The 20,000-nt window shown below is 45.6% G+C and overlaps 1 protein-coding gene across 1 annotated transcript in view; it reads left to right on the forward strand.

Moving 5' to 3' along the window:
- The window catches only part of LOC143276042 (uncharacterized), a 72,542-nt gene that overhangs the window by 50,766 nt on the left and 1,776 nt on the right, over window positions 1-20,000 (forward strand). Inside the window, exons 58-80 of the mRNA XM_076580429.1 lie at window positions 314-544; window positions 754-909; window positions 1,174-1,623; window positions 2,107-2,322; window positions 2,868-3,137; window positions 3,588-7,667; window positions 7,967-8,143; window positions 8,731-9,012; window positions 9,316-9,596; window positions 10,158-10,369; window positions 10,952-11,130; window positions 11,722-12,018; window positions 12,372-12,590; window positions 12,999-13,247; window positions 13,795-14,163; window positions 14,620-14,961; window positions 15,229-15,394; window positions 15,803-15,987; window positions 16,649-16,929; window positions 17,896-18,043; window positions 18,294-18,402; window positions 19,143-19,363; window positions 19,833-20,000. The exon at window positions 19,833-20,000 is cut by the window's right edge and continues 141 nt beyond it. Of these exons, the coding sequence (XP_076436544.1) occupies window positions 314-544; window positions 754-909; window positions 1,174-1,623; window positions 2,107-2,322; window positions 2,868-3,137; window positions 3,588-7,667; window positions 7,967-8,143; window positions 8,731-9,012; window positions 9,316-9,596; window positions 10,158-10,369; window positions 10,952-11,130; window positions 11,722-12,018; window positions 12,372-12,590; window positions 12,999-13,247; window positions 13,795-14,163; window positions 14,620-14,961; window positions 15,229-15,394; window positions 15,803-15,987; window positions 16,649-16,929; window positions 17,896-18,043; window positions 18,294-18,402; window positions 19,143-19,363; window positions 19,833-20,000 (9,288 nt within the window). The remainder of the gene's footprint in view (window positions 1-313; window positions 545-753; window positions 910-1,173; window positions 1,624-2,106; window positions 2,323-2,867; window positions 3,138-3,587; window positions 7,668-7,966; window positions 8,144-8,730; window positions 9,013-9,315; window positions 9,597-10,157; window positions 10,370-10,951; window positions 11,131-11,721; window positions 12,019-12,371; window positions 12,591-12,998; window positions 13,248-13,794; window positions 14,164-14,619; window positions 14,962-15,228; window positions 15,395-15,802; window positions 15,988-16,648; window positions 16,930-17,895; window positions 18,044-18,293; window positions 18,403-19,142; window positions 19,364-19,832) is intronic.

The following is a 20,000-nucleotide window of genomic DNA, read 5'->3' on the forward strand; positions in this document are numbered from 1 at the left end:
ATTTAGGACAGACGCCGTTTGGGTTGGTCCTGAAAGGCCAGCTAGCCTCCAAGGCTGCAGCACTAAAAACCAGTGCAATTCTGCCACCATGTGTGTGTGTGTGTGAAACACACCTTTTTTATAACCCCACTGCACAGCATAATAGTTCCAAAGAACAGTACAACATTGCATGACATAACACAAAACAATAACACAGCACAACACAACATAGAGAGGATTACGCGATGCTCGTGACTTTGTTTAAAAGCATGTGCTTTCTGCAGCAGCCCACATGTATCAAAGTTTACTACATATCAGTTCGATTCTCTTACAGCTGAAGACCACCTGGTCTCATCGCCACATCTCCTCCGGCCTTACCTCCACCCTCACCACCACCTGGGGGGCCAGCAAGCGCGTGCAGATTGACGTCACAGGTGCACATGCAGTTGGCTCTCTGAGTGGCTCTGTGGCTCTTCAGACCCCATGGAGAAACGCTCGTGACTGGCGTGCTGAGATGAACACACAGTACGGAACTGGCAGGATCGTGTCTTCATCCTCTGTGAAGGTAAGGTACACCTTGCAGTGGAGTGGGTACTGTGTTTTGGGTAGGGTGGGGTGGGGGATGGTATGTGGGTTATGTGTCTGTGTGTGTTATGTGTGTATGTGTGTTAAGTGTGTATCTATGTGTGTATGTGTGTATGCCCCTGTGTGGTATTGCTGTGACACAGTACCCAGCAGACTCTACACCAATTCTTTTTCCTGTCGTTTGCTCAGAATGAGAACCGTGAGGCCTTCGCACACAACGTGATCCTGACTGCTGACGCCAGTAAAACTGACATGGATTTCAGCATGACGTCACCATGGACTCAGCCAATCAGCAGCAAGGTCAATGCCAAGTACGAAAGCTTCCCCATGTCTGCCAATGCTGAGGTGAGATATGTGCTGCTGTATAATGTTCCCTCTTTGTGCAGATCAGTCAGCAGGTTTCTGGCCCTACTGTTCAAGAAAACGTTTCAGTTTATTCCTCCAAAACAGTAACACAATAAGAGTTATGTTCCAGTATGTTTTGTCTAGAACTTCCATTACGAGTTTGGAATAGCCTAACAATTAATTTTGTCTGTTCATTTACAATACTAGCTTTATTGATGCATATGACTAAATTTCAACATGATGTGTCTTTTTTTAACATTTCAGTTTTCATGGGAACCACGCAAGAAGGTGACTGCTGAGGGATCTGTTACCATCAACAACTGGGATGACCTCGACATCACCATGAGGGTCACAACCCCAGTGCGAAGCATGCGCAGTCTGGCAGCTCAGGTGAGCAGCAAGGTGGAGGGCAGCGAAGTGGTGAGCCAGCTCAACATCGATCTGGGCATGCGCAAGAACGTCATCCTGAGCACGCACGTGCAGCGTGATGCCAGTGCCATGCGCGTGAAACTGACCACACCCTGGGATGAGCTGCGTGTTGTAGACACTGGTGTGGAGATGAGCGTCCAGTCTGCAGCTGGCAAGGTGAAGGCTGACTTCAAGGCCGTGCCCGTCACTGGCCAGTATGAAGCTAGCGCCACCTGGAATGCTGAAGATGACTTCAATGCGCAACTTCGTCTGGACACACCCAGAGATGACTTCCCTTACTTCCAGGTGAGATACACGTGAACGTACTGTTGAAGTCCCCTGATCTTTCTCTATAGAGTGGTTGATGAAGAAAGGTAGATGTGTTTGAGTCAGTGTTTTCAGTATTCTGTATGGAGGGCAATTTTTGTAAGTATCCCTGTGCTGAACAAAGTTTCAATTAAAGGGGAGGCAAAGTGGAAAGACCACTTGTCACCATGACAATCATCTGTAATATTGATTATCTCATCTTTACCGATCAGTGTTATCATTTTGCACTCATTATTTTTTTCTGTCTGTCATTTGGGTTTAGTTATTCGTTTCTTCTAGGAATTGTCCTGACTTGGATTGTTCACATACCGTTTAAAGAAACCAAGGGTTGTTATCAATTATATAATAAGAAGCACACAGACTATCACCATTTCTATTTTGAACCATCCACATAGAATTATTATCAGCTATATGATATCCATTCCACATCCTGTCTTCATCCTCTCATTGAACAATCCACAGGTTGTGGCATCCAGCAAGGCCAAACGCCGTGTTCGTCAGTCCCGGGTGGAGCTGGAATACTCCCCACGCCAGACGTACTCCCTGGACAGCACGTACTCCTTTGACACTCCTCTGGTGCTGGACGTCAACATGGCCACTCCTCTCAGTGGCTACGAGTCCCTGAGTGCTTCCTTCAGACACAACATGCGTGACGCCGCCATGGATGCTTCTGCTCAGGTTGGTGACAGTCAGTCATACATGTCTGTGGTAAGGTGTTTTGTGTTGAAGTAGAACCACTGCCAGATAGAAAGACCAAATAAATACGCCAGTAAAGAAAATTAAACAAATATAACTATAAACACAAATGCCACAAAATGAATCAGCATATTTTCTTCCCTACCTGCTTTCTTTTATCCATCTCGACTGCACATTACTAGACTCTGGATGATCAAAGATCCTTATGTTTCCATGACATTGAAGTCAGACATAACACTCAAAATAGTGTGAAGAATTAACGTTTGAAACAAACTATTATATAGTGTCAAGAATGGGTAGAAAATTAAACATTCTTGCCCTCTTGCTTTCTTGTTCAGATTATGCACTCAGTTTCAATGAGTTAAGCTAAACATTACTAACTAAAACTAAAATCAACAGTTACAAAAACAAAACAAAAAAACACAAAACAAACAAACAAACAAAACAAAAAAGAAAAAAAAGAAAAGAATTCAGCCTACCATGTGGAGAAGATTGAAATATCCCCATTCTCTTTCTTTCCTGTTCAGGTGATGTACACCAATGACAAAGCAATCAAGGCGACAGCCATGATGGACTGGTCACGTGGTTTGGACAGCAGCGTCACTGTGACCACCCCCTTCAGCGGCTGGGAGAAGAGCTCTGCCATCCTACGTCACGAGGGAGAATGGAACGACTTCAACAGCCTTGCTGACGTCAGTGTGGCTGGACAAGGACTGACCAGCAGCCTGAAATTCTTCAACAAGATGAAGACTGATGGTCAGCTGTCCATCAGCACGCCTTGGGCAGGATGGGAAAAGGTGAGCAGTGCTTGCACCCTGTCCATGGATTGGCAATAATCTGTGTGAATCATTTCGGTCTGGGAATGGATGGAAAGTCTGCTAAATCAGAGGGAAATGTAAAGCTATTTCAGCATGTGCCATATAAGTAGGTTTATTCAGTCAATACTTTCCATAAAATATTGTAATGATGATTGCTTTGCTTTATTAATCATTCCATAAATAAAATTATTTTGTCAGTGTGGATAATACCGGTCTGAGAATGAGTAGTCTACTGAATCAGAGGCATGAGAATGGGTGGAAAGTCTGCTATACAAGAGGGGAACTTAAAGCAATTTCACCATGTGCCATTAAAGTAGTTTGCTTCGGTCACTACTTTCCACCAAATATTGTGATAATTAGATCTTTGCTTCATTAACCATACAGTAAACAAAACTGTATGTAAACATGGTCTAATTGTTGTGTATGCAGATCGAAGCCGCCGTTTCCCGTAAAGGAGACCTGACCAACCTGCGTGGAACAGCCACCTTGGTCTACAGTGGCCAGAAGATGGAAGCTAACGTGGTGAACAAGTGGAACTCCCGCAAGGCACGTCTGGTGGCTTCCCTGTCCACTCCCTACACCCAAGACATGAAGCTCAACTTTGAACAGTCAGCTGACCTGCAGACTGAGGCCTCACTCAGCTATGGCCGTGAGTACAGTGTGGACACTTCCAGCAGTGCTGTCTTCAACAGCAGACAAGTCAGCGCCTCCACTAACATCAAGTACCGTGTGGGAGGTCCTCGTCACCTGGTCACCGCCTCTTTTGCCAAGGTGGGCTCCCTTCAGGACCTGGCCCTCACTGCCACCACTAGTCTGAACAAACAGGAGATCAGCTTGACGGCGGAACTGAACACTGTGCGGGACATCAAGGCTGTTGTGGCTCTGCGAACACCCTTCAACCAGTTTGAGAGTCTGGGCGCCGCCTTCCAACATGCTGGGGATTTGAACCAGATGACAACAGAAGCAGACGTACAGTACATGACCAACAAACACATCACTGGAAAGATGGAGCTGGCCATCCAGAGCCTGGACCAAATCAGCGTCCGTGGCACCTTCACCTCCCCCCTCAGTGGACTGGAACGTAGCGTGGTGTCCCTTTCTCACACTGCAAGCCCCAAGATGTGCACTGGTTCCTTTAACCTGGAGACGACCATTGCCGACTTTGGCTCTCTGGATGCCTCCTATCAGAGGACTGGACACGTGAACAACATGAAGGCTGAATCCCACGTGACCTACAACAGCCAGTCCCTGATGGATGTCACCCTGGCCCACAGACTGTCCTCTGACAGACTGCGATCTTCACTGCACGTGCTGACCTCTGTGCTGCCAGAGCTGAACATCGATGTCAACCACCGAGGCGACATCCGCCGATTCACCACCAAGGCCTCAGCTTCTGCTGGTGAAGACAAAGTGTCTTCATACACACAGTGGTCCATGAGCGAAGACAACATGGATCTGAGCCAGACCCTCTCCTCCAACCTCCAGGGTGAAGCTAACAAAGCCGCCATCGTCCTGTCCAGAGTCGGACCACTCACTGATGTCACACTGCAGCTTTCAGGCAATGTCAATGCTAACAAGGCCAAGATCGTTGGTCAGCTGGCCACTGTCCGTGACCTCTCTGCATCCCTGGAAGTGGAGTCACCTTTTGATGGGTACCGCCAGCTTGGAGCCAGCTTCAAGCAGACAGGAGATTCCAATGATCTGTCTGTCATTGCTGCTGCTAACTTGGAGCGTAAGAAGATTGAGGTCGTCAGCAAGTATAACCATGACAATGAAGTCAGTGGCTCCATTGAAATCACCACTCCCTTCCGTGGCTACAAGCAGCTGGGAGCTACTTTCAACTATGGTGGTGAGACAGCCATGATTTCTGGAAATCTGCAGAAAGACAGAATTGAAGCCACCGGCCGATTTGTTAATGCTGACACCATTGAAGGCAACATCGACGTCACAACACCCTTTGATGGATTCAAACGAATGGGGGCTGCTTTCAACTTTGGTGGCGAACAAGCAATGGTTTCAGGAAACCTAGAAAATGACAAAATTGAAGCCACTGGCCGATTTGTAAATGATGATGTCACTGAAGGCAATGTCCAAATTGTAACACCTTTCGATGGATACAGACATATGGGAGCTGCTTTCAACTATGATGGCAAGACAGCCATGATTTCAGGAAACCTGCAAAACGATAAAATTGAAGCCAATGGCCAGTTTGTTAACGCTGATAGCATTAAAGGAAACATCGACATTACAACACCTTTCAAAGGCTACAAGCAGATGGGAGCTGCTTTCAGCTACGGTGGCGAGAAGGCCATGGTATCAGGAAACCTGCAAAACAATAAAATTGAAGCCACTGGCCGATTTGTTAATGCTGGTACCGTTGAAGGCCAGGTCGACATCACCACCCCCTTTGAAGGCTACAAGCAGATGGGTGCTGCTTTCAGATATGATGGCGAGAAAGCTACAGTTTCAGGAAGCCTGCAAAACGACAAAATTGAAGCCACCAGCCGATTTGTTAACAATGATAATATCGAAGGCAATGTCGACATCACCACGCCCTTTGAAGGCTACAAGCAAATGGGAGCTGCTTTTAAGTATGACGGCAAAATGGCCATGATTTCAGGAAACCTGCAACATGACAAGATTGAAGCCACCAGCCGATTTGTTAACAACGATAATATTGAAGGTGACGTCGACATCACCACGCCCTTTGAAGGCTACAAGCAAATGGGAGCTGCTTTTAAGTATGACGGCAAGACGGCCATGATTTCAGGAAATCTGCAGAACGACAGAATTGAAGCCACTGGCCAATTTGTTAATGCTGACATTACTGAAGGTAACGTTGACATCACCACACCCCTTGATGGATACAGGCAGATGGGGGCTGCTTTCAGATATGACGGCAAGATGGCCAAGATTTCAGGAAACCTTGAAAAAGACAAAATTGAAGCCACCAGCGGATTTGTTAATGCTGATATCATTGAAGGAAACATCGACATCACCACACCCTTTGACGGATTCAAACAGATGGGGGTTGCTTTTAGATGTGATGGCAAGATGGCCAAGATTTCAGGAAACCTGCAAAACGACAAAATTGAAGCCACTGGCCGATTTGTTAACGCTGAGATGACTGAAGGTAACGTTGACATCACCACACCCTTTGACGGATTCAAACAGATGGGGGCTGCTTTCAGATTTGATGGCAAGACGGTCAAGATTTCAGGAAACCTGCAAAACGACAAAATTGAAGCCACCAGCGGATTTGTTAATGCTGATATCATTGAAGGAAACATTGACATCACCACACCCTTTGACGGATTCAAACAGATGGGGGCTGCTTTCAGATTTGATGGCAAGACGGTCAAGATTTCAGGAAACCTGCAAAACGACAAAATTGAAGCCACCAGCGGATTTGTTAATGCTGATATCATTGAAGGAAACATTGACATCACCACACCCTTTGACGGATTCAAACAGATGGGGGCTGCTTTCAGATTTGATGGCAAGACGGTCAAGATTTCAGGAAACCTGCAAAACGACAAAATTGAAGCCACCAGCGGATTTCTTAACGCTGAGACGACTGAAGGTAACGTCGACATCACTACACCCTTTCACGGATTCAAACAGATGGGAGCTGCTTTCAGCTATGGTGGCGAGAAGGCCATGATTTCAGGAAACCTGCAAAATGACAAAATCGAAGCCACTGGCCGATTTGTTAATAATGATAAAATCGATGGCAACGTCGACATCACCACTCCTTTTGAAGGCTACAAGCATATGGGCGCTGCTTTCTGGTATGATGGCAAGACAGCTACGATCTCTGGAAACCTGCAAAATAATAAAATTGAAGCCACTGGCCGATTTGTTTACAACGGTATCATTGGAGGCAACGTTGAAATCATGACACCCTTTGATGGATACAAACAGATGGGAGCCTCTTTCAATTATGGCAGAAACAGCTTCACAGCCACTGGCAATGTACAGAATGAGAAGGTGGAGGCCATTGCCAAGTATGACAATGCTGGTGACATCACTGGATCCGTGGAAGTCACAACACCTTTCGCAGGATACACCCAACTGGGAGGTCAGTTTCGCTACGCTGGAGACATGAGTGACATCACCATGGTCACCAGTGGAAACGTCGAGAACAGCAAGATGGAAATCACAGCCAAATTCAACAAGGGCCAGGACGTGGCAGGATCTGTGGAGATGATCACTCCATTCAGCGCTTACCGCACCATGGGCAGTTCTTTTGCACTGACCGGGGACATGGAAACCATCCAGCAGGGAGGAGACCTCAGCCTGCTGCTGGCTGCTCACCTCATGCAGGACAAGGTAGAGGCTAGAGCTGCCATCAGCAACAGGGAGGGTCTCTCTGGCTCTGTCACCATGGCCACACCGTTTGAGGGATTCACCCAGGTGGGCGCCACCTTCAAACACACAGGTAGCGCCGACAACTTCAACACAGAGGGACAAGTCACCTACATGGATGGCCAGGCTATCTCTGGAAAGGTGAGGCTTGTGTCTGAATGTTTGATTCTTTTTCATAGCTCTTCTTAGATTTTCATCAGTAAAATGGGGGAATTGCAATATATCACTGTCAACACTAAACACATTATTACAACATTTTGACAAAGGAGAAGGCAGAAAATGAAAGATAAATTTTCATTTTCGTACTTATTTCATGCAGTTGACCTAAAGCTCGTAGTAGATTATTTTCTGTCACTCCAATCAGTCATTTTTAGGATCATGTCAGACCTTCAGTAAAACTTAAGATCGATTCAAACCCAGTACATTATCTTTTATTACAGGTGAGCCTTTACAACTACCGCCTGAGACGCATTGAGACCAGTGCCGAGCTGAGAACTCCCTTCACCAACTGGGAGATGACCAGGCTGAGCTACAAACATGCTGGGAACTCCAACAAGTTTGAATGTAACGCTAAGCTGGTGTGTGGCCATGGGTATCAACACAGTGCTGACCTGAAGGTGAGCTACATGCGGGAATTTCCCTGAATACAAAAAGATATATACTTCATTCCATTAGGTTTGGCATTGTTTAGCATGATTATTTGCATTCATGCCTTATTCAGTTTGATCCTTCAATTTCATCAGCATATGCGTCATGTAACAGAAAAAAACACAGTCGATACTAGAAATTATTATCACTGTAAACAAAACATCGCAGAAGCTCATAAATGTTTGGTTTTTTTAATAAGAATTGAAAATTAGACTATGAATACGTTTTGGCAGGTCTTTTTTGTTATTGTTGTTTGTTTTTTTCTGAAATTATCCCTCGTTTCTTTGGTTCCAAGACTGTTGCTGTTTCATTTGGCCGTTTGTAATGGTGGATTTTTACATTAGATAATTAACATTTCTGGCTAATAGTTAAGATCAGGAATACCCATTTATGCCCTATCAAAAAACCATCTACAAAAACAAACACAAAAAACAACCATTTAACTATTTAAAAAAAACAAAAACAAAAAAAAAACAAAGGTGATGCATGATACTGCCATCAGATACAGTCACGACAGTCACAGCACTTCGTTCACCATGACCCCGACCTTTTCCAGGTGAACCTGCGCAGAGACCAGAACGTGCAGCTGACCGTGAAGACACCATACGATGGGTTCCGCATGACTGAACTGATCCACAGCCTCTCCCTCAGTGACAGCAGTGTGCAGTGGAGTGGAGCCATGACCTATGGAGAGGCACAGCGTGCCACCAGTCAGCTGACTGTCTCCTATCCCGATGATCGCTTCAGCTCTCGTTTTGACCTCCAGACGCCCTTCACCTCTGACCTCACTGCCACTTTCGACCTTCAGGGTGGGCTGACCTCTTTCACCAAGAAACAGGTGGGTAGTGTTTTGTCGACAGTAGCATTTCTAGTCATGGAAGGAACATAACTGTGTAACTGATGTTTGTTTTTCAGTGATGGTAACACTAGGTTGGTTTTACTGTTATTCCTGGAAATGGTAAAAGCAAGATGGCCACGTTTTCCTGTCATGATGACAAAAATACATGGCTTTGCTAATTAATTGGTTTATTTTCCCATTGTGAAAAAAAGGAAGAAATACATACCTACACATGCAAAAAGAATAAGTAGTACCAAATGAGATATAAAACGATCTATAGCCTTTTTTCCTTTGTGTTTGCAGACGTACAAGTACGGTGAGCAGTTCCAGTTTTCTGATGAGCTCGAATTCCAGATCGACGACAGTCCCCTGCTGTTGGTGAGCGAGGTGGTGACCTACTCCTATGGTGACGTCAACAAACACCACAGTCTCTTCTTGCGTCGTCAGGGACCCTGGAATGACGTCAGTCTGGAAGCCAAAGGGGAAACGGCAGGTCAGACTGCCGCTGTGAGTGCCTCTTTCAAGAACGAGTTTGGCAGAGTCGAGGGCAATGTCAATGTCAACACTCCTTTCGATGGGTTCAGGTAATAAATTATTTGCTACCTTATCTCTTACTGCAGTCACCTGATACATCATGACTTTTAGTGTAAACATTACCTGAAATGACTGAAATGGGGAACACGTGAATATTCATCAGCAATAGCAGTTTGAAAGATAGAGCAGAGGAAAGAAAGTGGAAAGAAGAAACAAAGAGAAGGAAAACAAGATGAAGGGGAAGAGAAAAAAGACAGACAAAGAGAGATACTAGCATCACGAATGACAGTGAATACAATTCCACTCTCACTATTTCCAAAGCCACACACACCATGATTTCAGTGTGCAGACCTTTTTCCCTGACTCATGCCTATCTGCATGTGATACTGGCAATACAAATGGTTGTCAATACATTTTCACTCTCACTATTTCCAAAGTGACACATATCATGGTTTCAGCACCCAGACCTTTTTCTCCCAGACTAGTGCTTATCTCACACTATCATTTCAGCATCAACTCTTTCCTCCCAGACAAATACCTGTCTCACACAATCATCTCAATACCAAGCCCTTTCTCCCAGGCTAACGCCTATCTGCACGTGATGTTCACAGAGACGTGGGCGCCAGCTTCCAACACACCGGAGAGCTGAGCCTCACGTTCAACACGGAAGCCAAAGTGGAGTACACAGACGGACAGGAAGTGGCAGGCAAGCTGGACTTCACGCGCGCTACCTGGCAACGTCTGGAGGTGACTGCTGAGCTGACCACGCCCTTTGAGGACTGGACACAGACACGTGCTGAGTACAGGCACACTGCTGACAACGGTGAGGCTGAACAGGAGCCACAGGGTGTCTTTAAACAGTTGGTGACACCTCTAAGACAGGCATCCGTATTAGCAGCAGCTAAAGCAGCAGCAGCAACAGCAACATTAATGTTATCGTCATCATCAACACAGCACTTCTGTCTTATTGAAGTTGATGTTATTGGCAGCATCAGCATTAGTAGCAGTAGTAGTAGTAATAGTGGTGGTGTTGTTGTTATTGTTATCTATTACACACATTAATATGGGAAGAAGAAGAAGAAGAAGAAGAAGAAGAAGAAGAAGAAGAAGAAGAAGAAGAAGAAGAAGAAGAAGAAGAATGAAAATAGTAGCAGCAGCAACAGCAGCAGCAGCAGCAGCAGCAGTAGTAGTAGTAGTAGTAGTAGTAGTAGTAGTAGTAGTAGTAGTAGTAGTGGCAATAGCAGGAGCTGCAGCAGCAGCAGCAGTAGGAGGAGGAGGAAGAATAGTAGGAGTAGGAGTAGCAGGTGTGTTTCTTATTGTTGGTTTTGTAGAGGCAGTAATAGCTATAATTCTTCTTCTTAGTTCCTTGTTACACTCCATTACCATTACCATTATCATTATCCAGATGGATTCGCGTGCTACGCTGGTGCTGAGTATCTCGGTGACCAACGCCTGACTGGTGACCTGCGTGTGACGTCATCCCCTAACCCGGAAGTGACGTTGACCATGAAGACCCCATGGAGCAACTGGGAACAAATGTCCGCCACTGGCACCTATCAGAATGATGGCTGGGGAAAGAAGGAGGTCAGTGATTAGTTCTCTGCTCTTTAACTTGTTGACTAGTTTAACCAGCTTTCTGCAGAAAGGAAGGAAGGAAGGTGGCAAGGATTGGAGGGACAAAGGAATAAAAAAGAAGAAGAAGAAGAAGAAAAAAAAAAAAAAACAGCAAAGATAAAACGATGATTTTTTCTTTCAATGCAGGTAGGGAAGAAGAAATGGACAAAAAATTGAAAGAATTGAGGATTATTTTTTTAATATTAACAAACCTTTCAAATAAATATGAAATGGACCAATAAGCATTGCGTGTACAAACAAAATAACTATTACATCTATTATGTTTTTGTTGTCATTATTGCTGTTGATTTTTTCTTTTTGTTTTCAATACTACTAAACAAATACAAAATGGATGAATCAACAAAACAAATGTTTCTTCTTCTTCTTCTTTTTTCATTATTCCTGTTGTCATTATTATTGTTCTAACTGTTATCGATGTCCCACTCATGTTCCTTGTTATATTTGTGTTGTGTTTTCGTCATTGTTGATATTATTGTTGTGTTTTGCTTTTACCAATTCCCCCATCATCATCATCATGATCATCTCTCTCTCTCCCCGCAGGTTTCCAGCAAGATGGACCTTGGCCAGGGCCATGTCTACACCCTCCAGTCCTCCCTCTCTGGCTCCAACTCCATCACTGCTCGTCTGACCACGCCCCACGCTGACTGGCACACCCTGGAGGCACGCGCCAGCCACGAAGGCAGCGTGGAAGACTTCAAGAGCTCCGCCTACCTCAGCACCCCTCTCCTGGATGCTGTCAGTGCCTCAGCCAGTCTCAGCTACCGTTCGCCTTTCGATCTGACTGCTGCTGGCTCTTTGGACACGCCCTTTGAAGGCGTGAAGGACTGGAAGATGGAGGTGATGTGAAACCGTCTGTATGTGCTGAAGGGTCTGAGACTGAGAGTGAAAACGAGGGAGGCAGAGAGAGAGAGAGAGAGAGAGAGAGAGAGAGAGAGAGAGAGAGAGGGAGAGAGAGAGAGAGAGAGAGAGAGAGAGAGAGAATCAATGTCAGACTTTTCATCCAAATCCAGAGTATGCATCCCAGTGATAGTGTGGTGTTACATTCCTGAAAAGTTGTTTTGATTTTGGTCACAGGTACCAAATAGGTCAGAATATACACTCGAGTTATACAACCGCCATACGAGAACTTGTACGTGCACCCTGATAGTGAGAACTATCGTTCTAAGTCTTTGCTAATGTTCCTCCTCCAGATGGTCAACGGAGAACGCGGCTCCCAGAAAACAAGCCACGTGATCTTGGGCTGGTCAGGTGACCAGGAGATCGTCATGGACGGCACGTGGCGCCATGACAACAGCTGGAACGAGCGCCACCTGCACACAGATGTCAGTCTCAGCACCCCTTTCCAGGCAGCGCGCAGAACCAACTGGGTGCTTGAGCATCATGCCACCCAGGGCAAATATGAACACAAGGTGAGAGGAATGTCAGAAGTTGTGAGCTGACCCCAGCAACACGCATAGTGTCTGTCTAACTTTACCTCCAGATAGCAAACAGAGAAATATCTTTGCTGAAAAGTGCAAAGCATACGCGCATTGGAAGACTTACAAAACCAGCAACAGGTGTGGTGTCTAACTTTACATCCATGTAGCAAAGAGAGAAACGGTGTCTGTACTGACAAGTGCTGTGCATTGGCGAATTGGAAGACTAGCTAAATATAAGTCAGTGATAATTTGGTTATAAGTGAATGAGACATGCAGTTAATACATCAGCCAGTAGGTTAATTAGTTGGTGAAAGAAATGGACTCTTTAAACAAAGAATAGTTCAGCCAATGATTGTCCGCACAAGCAATTCATTGAGACGCATTCTTCTTCCCACACAGATGACAGGCAGTGTGAACGGAGACAAGCTGGTGGACCTTGACCTCTCCACCCTGACCGCTGACCTTCCCCAGGTCACCGTGACCCTGACTGAACCCTACTCCATGCAGTACTCCCTGGCACGCACTGACGAGGGCGCTGAGCTCAGCCTGGACTGGGACCGTAACGACCCCAACAGCAACCTTCGTGTCACCTCACGCTTCACTGACTCCACTGACTCCAACGGCCTTCAGCATGACTTCGACCTCAAGGTCAGTGCGACACACACCACTGTTAACAGGTCCCGTAGCATTTTACGGCCATCGGGGCAGTTTATACACATTCACTGTGTCTAGGGCTCAGCATGTGAAAGTGGGTGGGGCCCAATCCTCTCTTTCAGCTGTTGTAACCTTCCCCAACCGAGGTCAGGTGCCTGTTCACACCTTGGCTGGAGTGAGGAAAATCTGAGTAAAATGCCATCATTGCTATCAATGTTACAAAGTTAGATGAGGTTCTTGGTTAAATTTTGAACACTTTAATGCATCTAATCCATTTTGTTTCCTGATATACATCATAAATATTTAGTTTAAGACTACCTACAATAGACATGCGTTCCTTTAAGGAACTGTGGTCAAGTATATTCCTTTAACAGAAATGGTTAATGTTGCTGTATCCTATGAGAGGCTTAATCGATTTTTGAAGTATATGCAACTGCAACACATCTCATAACGCTGAAATACTTGTTCTCTTCCTCCTCACGCCTCATGTGAACCAGACACAACACACATTTCATCCCACACCCTCGTTGACACTGTGCAGGTGATCCACCCTTCACGCACAGTGGGAGCCAAGTACAACCTTCAGGTCAGCCCACAAAACACCGCCAGCCAGGGCGAGCTCTACTGGGGCAGGGGAAGCAACCGTAGAGTGTTCTACACCCTGGACTTCAGTGACCTCAGCCGTCTCTCCAGCACGAGCTACGAGGGCAAGGTGAAGGTCGGAGTGATCTCGCGTGCAGTGCAGATGAGCGGGTCTGTGTCCCAGAGTCCTGTGTCACGTGCGATGGACGCCACGCTCCACTGGGACGCTGACCGTGACCAGAACAAACAGGTGTCCCTCAAGACCAGGTGGACTTCTGGCGAGAAGAACAAGGCCGACCTCACTCTCAGTCTCCCCTCCATCAACCAGGTTTGCGATTTATTATTTTCATGTGACTAACATTTTTTTTTTTTTTTTTTTGTATCAGTACTCTATTTTCTAATTTGTCTCGAGGTGTTTGTTTTTTGTTGTTGTTTTTTTGTGTGTGTGTGTGTGTGTGTGTGTGTGTGTGTGTGTGTATGTGTGTGTGTGTGTGTGTCTGGAATATTGTACTTACAATTGTTGCCTCACGCACGTATCCACACACACTAATGTGTTGATATTCAAGTGCTGTATTTCTGATATCCCCAAATAAAGAAAACGAAAACTTTTTTCATGAATGTATGGTGTCATATCCATCTTCCACAAATGTAGTTGAAAAGAATGAAGAATAAGAACAAGAAAAGATCATGCAGTACATTTTTTTTTTTTATGAACTAAAAGGGGGGGGGGGGAAGCATGATGGCCTCAAGCCAATTGTATACATATGTTCATGTGGTGTGACAGGAGGTGCACGTGAAAAGCGAGGTGGCCGTGAACCAAGGGAAGACACTCCTGGACGCCACCACCGCCCTCTCCTACTCCCAGGACTCCAGTAAGGTGCTGACCTTCACCTCCAAACTGCAGGACACTGCAGGGGCCTGGGACAACGGCAGCAACTACACCCTTCACCTCACCTTGACCCACCCTCACACTGACCTCGACGTGTCCATGACCTCTCACCTTGGAGCCACTGAGGACCGGTACTCGGCGGCTGTTGACACCTGGTACCTGACCTCTCGCCGTCAGCGCAAGAACATGGCTTTGAGAGGAGAGATCGACCAGCTGCGTCGGCAACTCACAATGGAGGTGGGTGGCATGTAACTGTTATCATGGTAACTGTGAACGTGCCAGTCAGTATGGTTACACTTAAACATACGTATTCGTTCTCACATATCAGAACCATGCAGGTTCAACATTTGAAATGTTAGGTTAAAATTCCAATCTCCTTTGCAAGTGGTAAACTACAATGTTAATGGATTCCATTTCTTTGAATGATATACTTTTACTTTTGACAAATTGTAATCATGTGAAGCTACCGGCAAGGTGTGACAGAGCTGTTGACTTTGCTGACAGATGGCGAGCCCCGTGAAGAAGATGATGATGCAGGGACAGGTGAAGAGCGTGGAACCTTACTCCCTCAGTCTGACCAACAGCTATGACGATGACCGCACCATCCAGACTGACGTCACCCTGGACACCAACAAACGGTCCTTCAGCCTCAAGACCAACTACGATCTCGGTCAGTCACTGTGATTGATGTTCACACTTGCCATACATTTGTTTGTAACATATGATTATTGCAACATCCAATGTGTAACTCTGTCCTGAAATTAAAACAAAAGAAAACAATTATTTAATTCCTGGTGTAAATGTTTTTGAGTACTGAAATAATCATCATGTCATGTGCAGTTGTGAAAGGTATACAGGTATACACAGCACAATCTGAATCATTGCCTGAAAACAGAAACAATGGCATCAAGTGCTTGAGCTGTGGCAATTATTCTTCCATTTTTCAAAGAATTGAATGCTGATGTGCTATGAAGCAATTACAGAAACAGACAGAGACAGATAGAGACAGACAGAGACAGACATGTGTCAGATAATGGGCCAATACACTCTTCAGTCCCTCTCCTGTCCATGGTTACAGAACACCCAGAACGCAGCCTGGTCCTCAAGGCTTTCTACGTCAACGACACTGCCATCAAGGCGGAAGTCTACCGGGATCACGTGACTGACGTCATCACTGACGCTCTTCTGGCTCTCCGTCTGAACACCTCCACCCTCCTCCACTCCCGTCTGCACTGGCGTTCTGCTTCCCTGAGTGAGCTGCAGGTAAAGTGAAACTCTCCCATGTTGGGATGTTTGAAACGTGAAAATTCCTGAAGTATGGAGGATGATAACAGGGAAAACACTACACAGACATGACATGTGTATCTCTAGTTAACTTGCCTGGAGCAAGAACACACATTGTATCACCGATACACAGCATGACGCGAACACCAGGTGACATGAAGTTCCTTCTTCTGGTGATGTTTGTTGATCTTATTTTGTAAAGGATGTAGTTTCACTTCCATAAATTCATCACGACCTGAACTTTTATTAGCGTGATAAAAGCATCCAAAGTTTCTGTGCAGAAACAGACCTAAAATAAACAGCACAGGCAGACAGATCCATTGATTTTTCAGACAATTACTTTGAAATGGTGATCAGGGTTCAAAGCCCCGTTTCAGTGTAAAGTTGTGTCCTTGGGAAAGGCACTTTTCTCCAATTTTTCCTCACTCCACACAGATGTAAATGGGTAACCTGACATCGGTAGGGTAAGGTTAAAACAGTTGAAGGAGGAGATCAGGCCCCGCCTTCCAATGCCGAGCCCCAGACACAGTGGATATGATGAATTCACTGCTCTTGCTGGCCGTAAAAGGCTATGGGACCTTTAACCGTGTACCCTAACCTGTCCAAACGTCACCAGCACGTGCCCCCCTCTGTCCTGCAGGAATCCAGCATGGCCAAGCTCAACAACTACGCCTCCCGCAGCAAGCAGACCGTGAACAGCGTCAGTGACGCCGTGCGAGAGGAGCTGGCGGCGAGGTATTCCCGCAGTGCAGCAGCTCTGGCCGAGGACCTCACTCCTCTGGTGGACCTTCTCCACAGCGAGATGAACGAGGTCGCTTCCCAGCTGCAGACCCTGAGACGTCAGCTGAACCGTTTCTACCGCCGTCACCCTTTCCTGCAGAACATGGGCAGTGCAGTGTCTGACCGCTACCTGGCCTTGCAGTGAGTGTTGTGTTGTGTTGTGTTGTCCCATGGCGTGCCTTGCTGTGCTGTGCTCTGCTGTGCCGTGCTGTGTCGTGTCGTGTCGTGTCGTGCTGATACATCGTCCACTGAAAAGTAGGCAATATTAGTAAAACATAAACAAAAATCGTTTTATTTTTACCCATGTGTTGTCGCACCACTTGATCCATATTGATCTCACGAACAGAGCTTTGTCATCTGGCAAGAACCTACATGGTGAAACATCAAAACAGTTTTCAGTAGAAAACAAGAACAGGCAGAGGCCAGAGATGGAAATATGATCGCAATGATATATCAGAATGTACCATCAGAAAAAAAAAAGAAGGATTTGTTCAGGCCATGGGTGTTTGCACCCCCTGTATCATATTGTGTTGTGTTGTGTTGTGTTGTGTTGTGTTGTGTTGTGTCGTGTCGTGTTGTGCTGTGTTGTGCTGTGCTGTGTTGTGTCGTGTTGTGCTGTGCTGTGTTGTGTCGTGTTGTGTCGTGTTGTGCTGTGCTGTGTTGCGTTGTGTTGTGATGTGCTGTGCTGTTTTGTTCTGTGCTGTGTTGTGCTGTGCTGTGTGGTGCGGTGCAGTGTGGTGTGTTGTGTTGTATCGTATTGCATTATGTTGTGTTATGCTGCGTTGTGTTGTATAGTTGTCATGGAACTGAAACGTTGTCCTCTGAAAGTAGACTATATCAACATCAGAATGCCATCAACAGAAAAAAAAGAAGCCGTTTTCACAGGAAACACATTGGTGAAATGGCTCACAGTTATCATCAAAAACATACAGTCAATACTCAAACCATGTGTTTGTCAGTAATATATTGATGACATATTACACATATATCGCTTAAACACACAGTAAATGTTCAAACCATGTGAATTTGCAGACAATATATCAGTAACATGTCAGACAGATATCACTTAAAACACACAGTCAACACTCAGACCCTGTGTGTTTGCAGGCAATACATCGGCGAGATGTCAGACAGCTACCAGCAGAAAGCAGACGCCATCAGCCAACAGATGAAGGAAGCTGTGCAGACCATGACACAGTACCCTGTAGGGCAGTACTACCAACAGTCCGTCAATTCTCTGCTGCAGGAGTTTGAGGTAACTCTCTTACTGGTTGGTTCGAATCCCGGCTGTCTTATTGTTCAATGCCTTGTTCATTAGTTCCAACATCCATTAAAAACATGGTGATTTTATTTCGGCTTGAGGAACATACTGATGTGATCGTTCATGATCTTACTCTGACATACCATCTGACATATTTCATAACTGCTGATCTAAACAATAATATGACGTTATGTTGACATCAATAGTCACGTGGCTGATGTTAACGGCTGGGTGTGTGTTCCAGGAGCTGATTGACAGCGGAGTGACACACCTTACAGAGACAGTGGTCTCCTTGGACAGGTACCTTCTGGCAGCCAGAGAGAACAGCATCCACATCTCTGACGCCGTGTCAGGTAGGACGACATTTCTGTTTAAATAGCTAAACACTGTACACAAAGTGTGTAAACTCCATGGATGTGGTGTAACTGTATTGTATTGTACAACTCTTTTGTCACAACAGATTTCTCTGTGTGAGATTCGGTCTGCGTGTCTCGCAATGACAGAGGCACCCTGCATGCTAGTGTATTAGATTTCAAAGTGAATTTTGCTGCAAAACTTTGCCAGACATGACACTTTTGTTGTCGTTCGTTGGTCCTTTTAAGTGCATGGTGCGTCTACCGTCTCATTTTAATGATTAACACATTAAGAATTTTGACACATATGCATTTACATAAAGGTAAAAGTACATGTGTACGCTTACAAACACGCACGCACCCCCTCCCCCCCCCCCACCCTCCCCCAACACTTACACACTCAGAGCATATCAACGCATGTTCTCACTTGAATGTACGCCAAACATTACACATAACATACGGACGAGGCTGATGACTAGGTCTGCAGTTAAATGGTTGCTGATTACGCAGTTCTCTTTTATATACCTTGGGTTGGTCTGAGAAACAGATCATTGGCTGCTTTGGGGGTGGGGGAGCTATTAGCGTAATGACTGTTTAGATCTTGATTATTTCTGCACTGACAGGCAGCATCTCAAGAGTCCTAAAAGCTGGATATGATTCATTGTGACTGATTGACTGACTGTACTTTTTGGAGTAGCCGCTTGTGGTATAAGTAATCCATGATGACGTGTTCTGTGCAGGGGCAGTCCACAACCTCACTCAGCACCCCTACATCCAGTCCCTGGACGTCACTCCATACATTGAGGCTGCCAGCAACAAACTGAGCGCGCTGCGCGTGCCTGAGCGATACACTGCTGCCATCTACAACGCCTCCGCTCGTGTGAATGAGGTCATGTCTGACGTCATGAACATGGAGTCGATGAAACGCTTCAAGGGGATGTCCAACGAGGTTTACCAACAGGTCAGTCAAGCTGCATTAAATGAAATAAAATCAATTCAATTACATTAGAATCAAGTCACCTTGTGTATGATCAGCTATGCGCAAAGAGTAGTATGTGTACCTTATATCACAACTTCACACAACATATAGAACATTCATTTTTTGTAATAAAAAAAAGTCAGAAGCAGCCTGGTAATATTAGATCCAGATGAAAAAAAATAAAATAAAAAATAAACAGCTGGTTACTGTGAGTATAAGGACAACATGTAATCTCCAAGTAATATCCTGTGTTTGATGTGATTAGATGGGCCTGCGCACGCGCACGCGCACACACGCATACGCACATGTACACACACACACACACACACACACACACACACTCACACACACTTACACTTCACAAAATAGTGAAAAGACGTTATATTAAAGAAAAAAAAAAAGCGAGAAGCCCAAGTCTGAACAATCATGTACACGTACACACTTTGTGCAGGGAGTGTGGGCCTACAACTACTGGCAAGTGGAGGACAACCTGAAGAAACACCTGCACAGCATCGCCACACTGCTGAAGGAAATCGTCGAGGAAGAACTGCACGTGTACACACGTCACTTCCGCTTCCTGCAGAAGAGTCACGTGACTGTGTGGGATCCCGAACACGGG

Source organism: Babylonia areolata, chromosome 31 (assembly GCF_041734735.1).
Source record: "Babylonia areolata isolate BAREFJ2019XMU chromosome 31, ASM4173473v1, whole genome shotgun sequence".
In the NCBI taxonomy this organism is placed as follows: domain Eukaryota; kingdom Metazoa; phylum Mollusca; class Gastropoda; order Neogastropoda; family Buccinidae; genus Babylonia; species Babylonia areolata.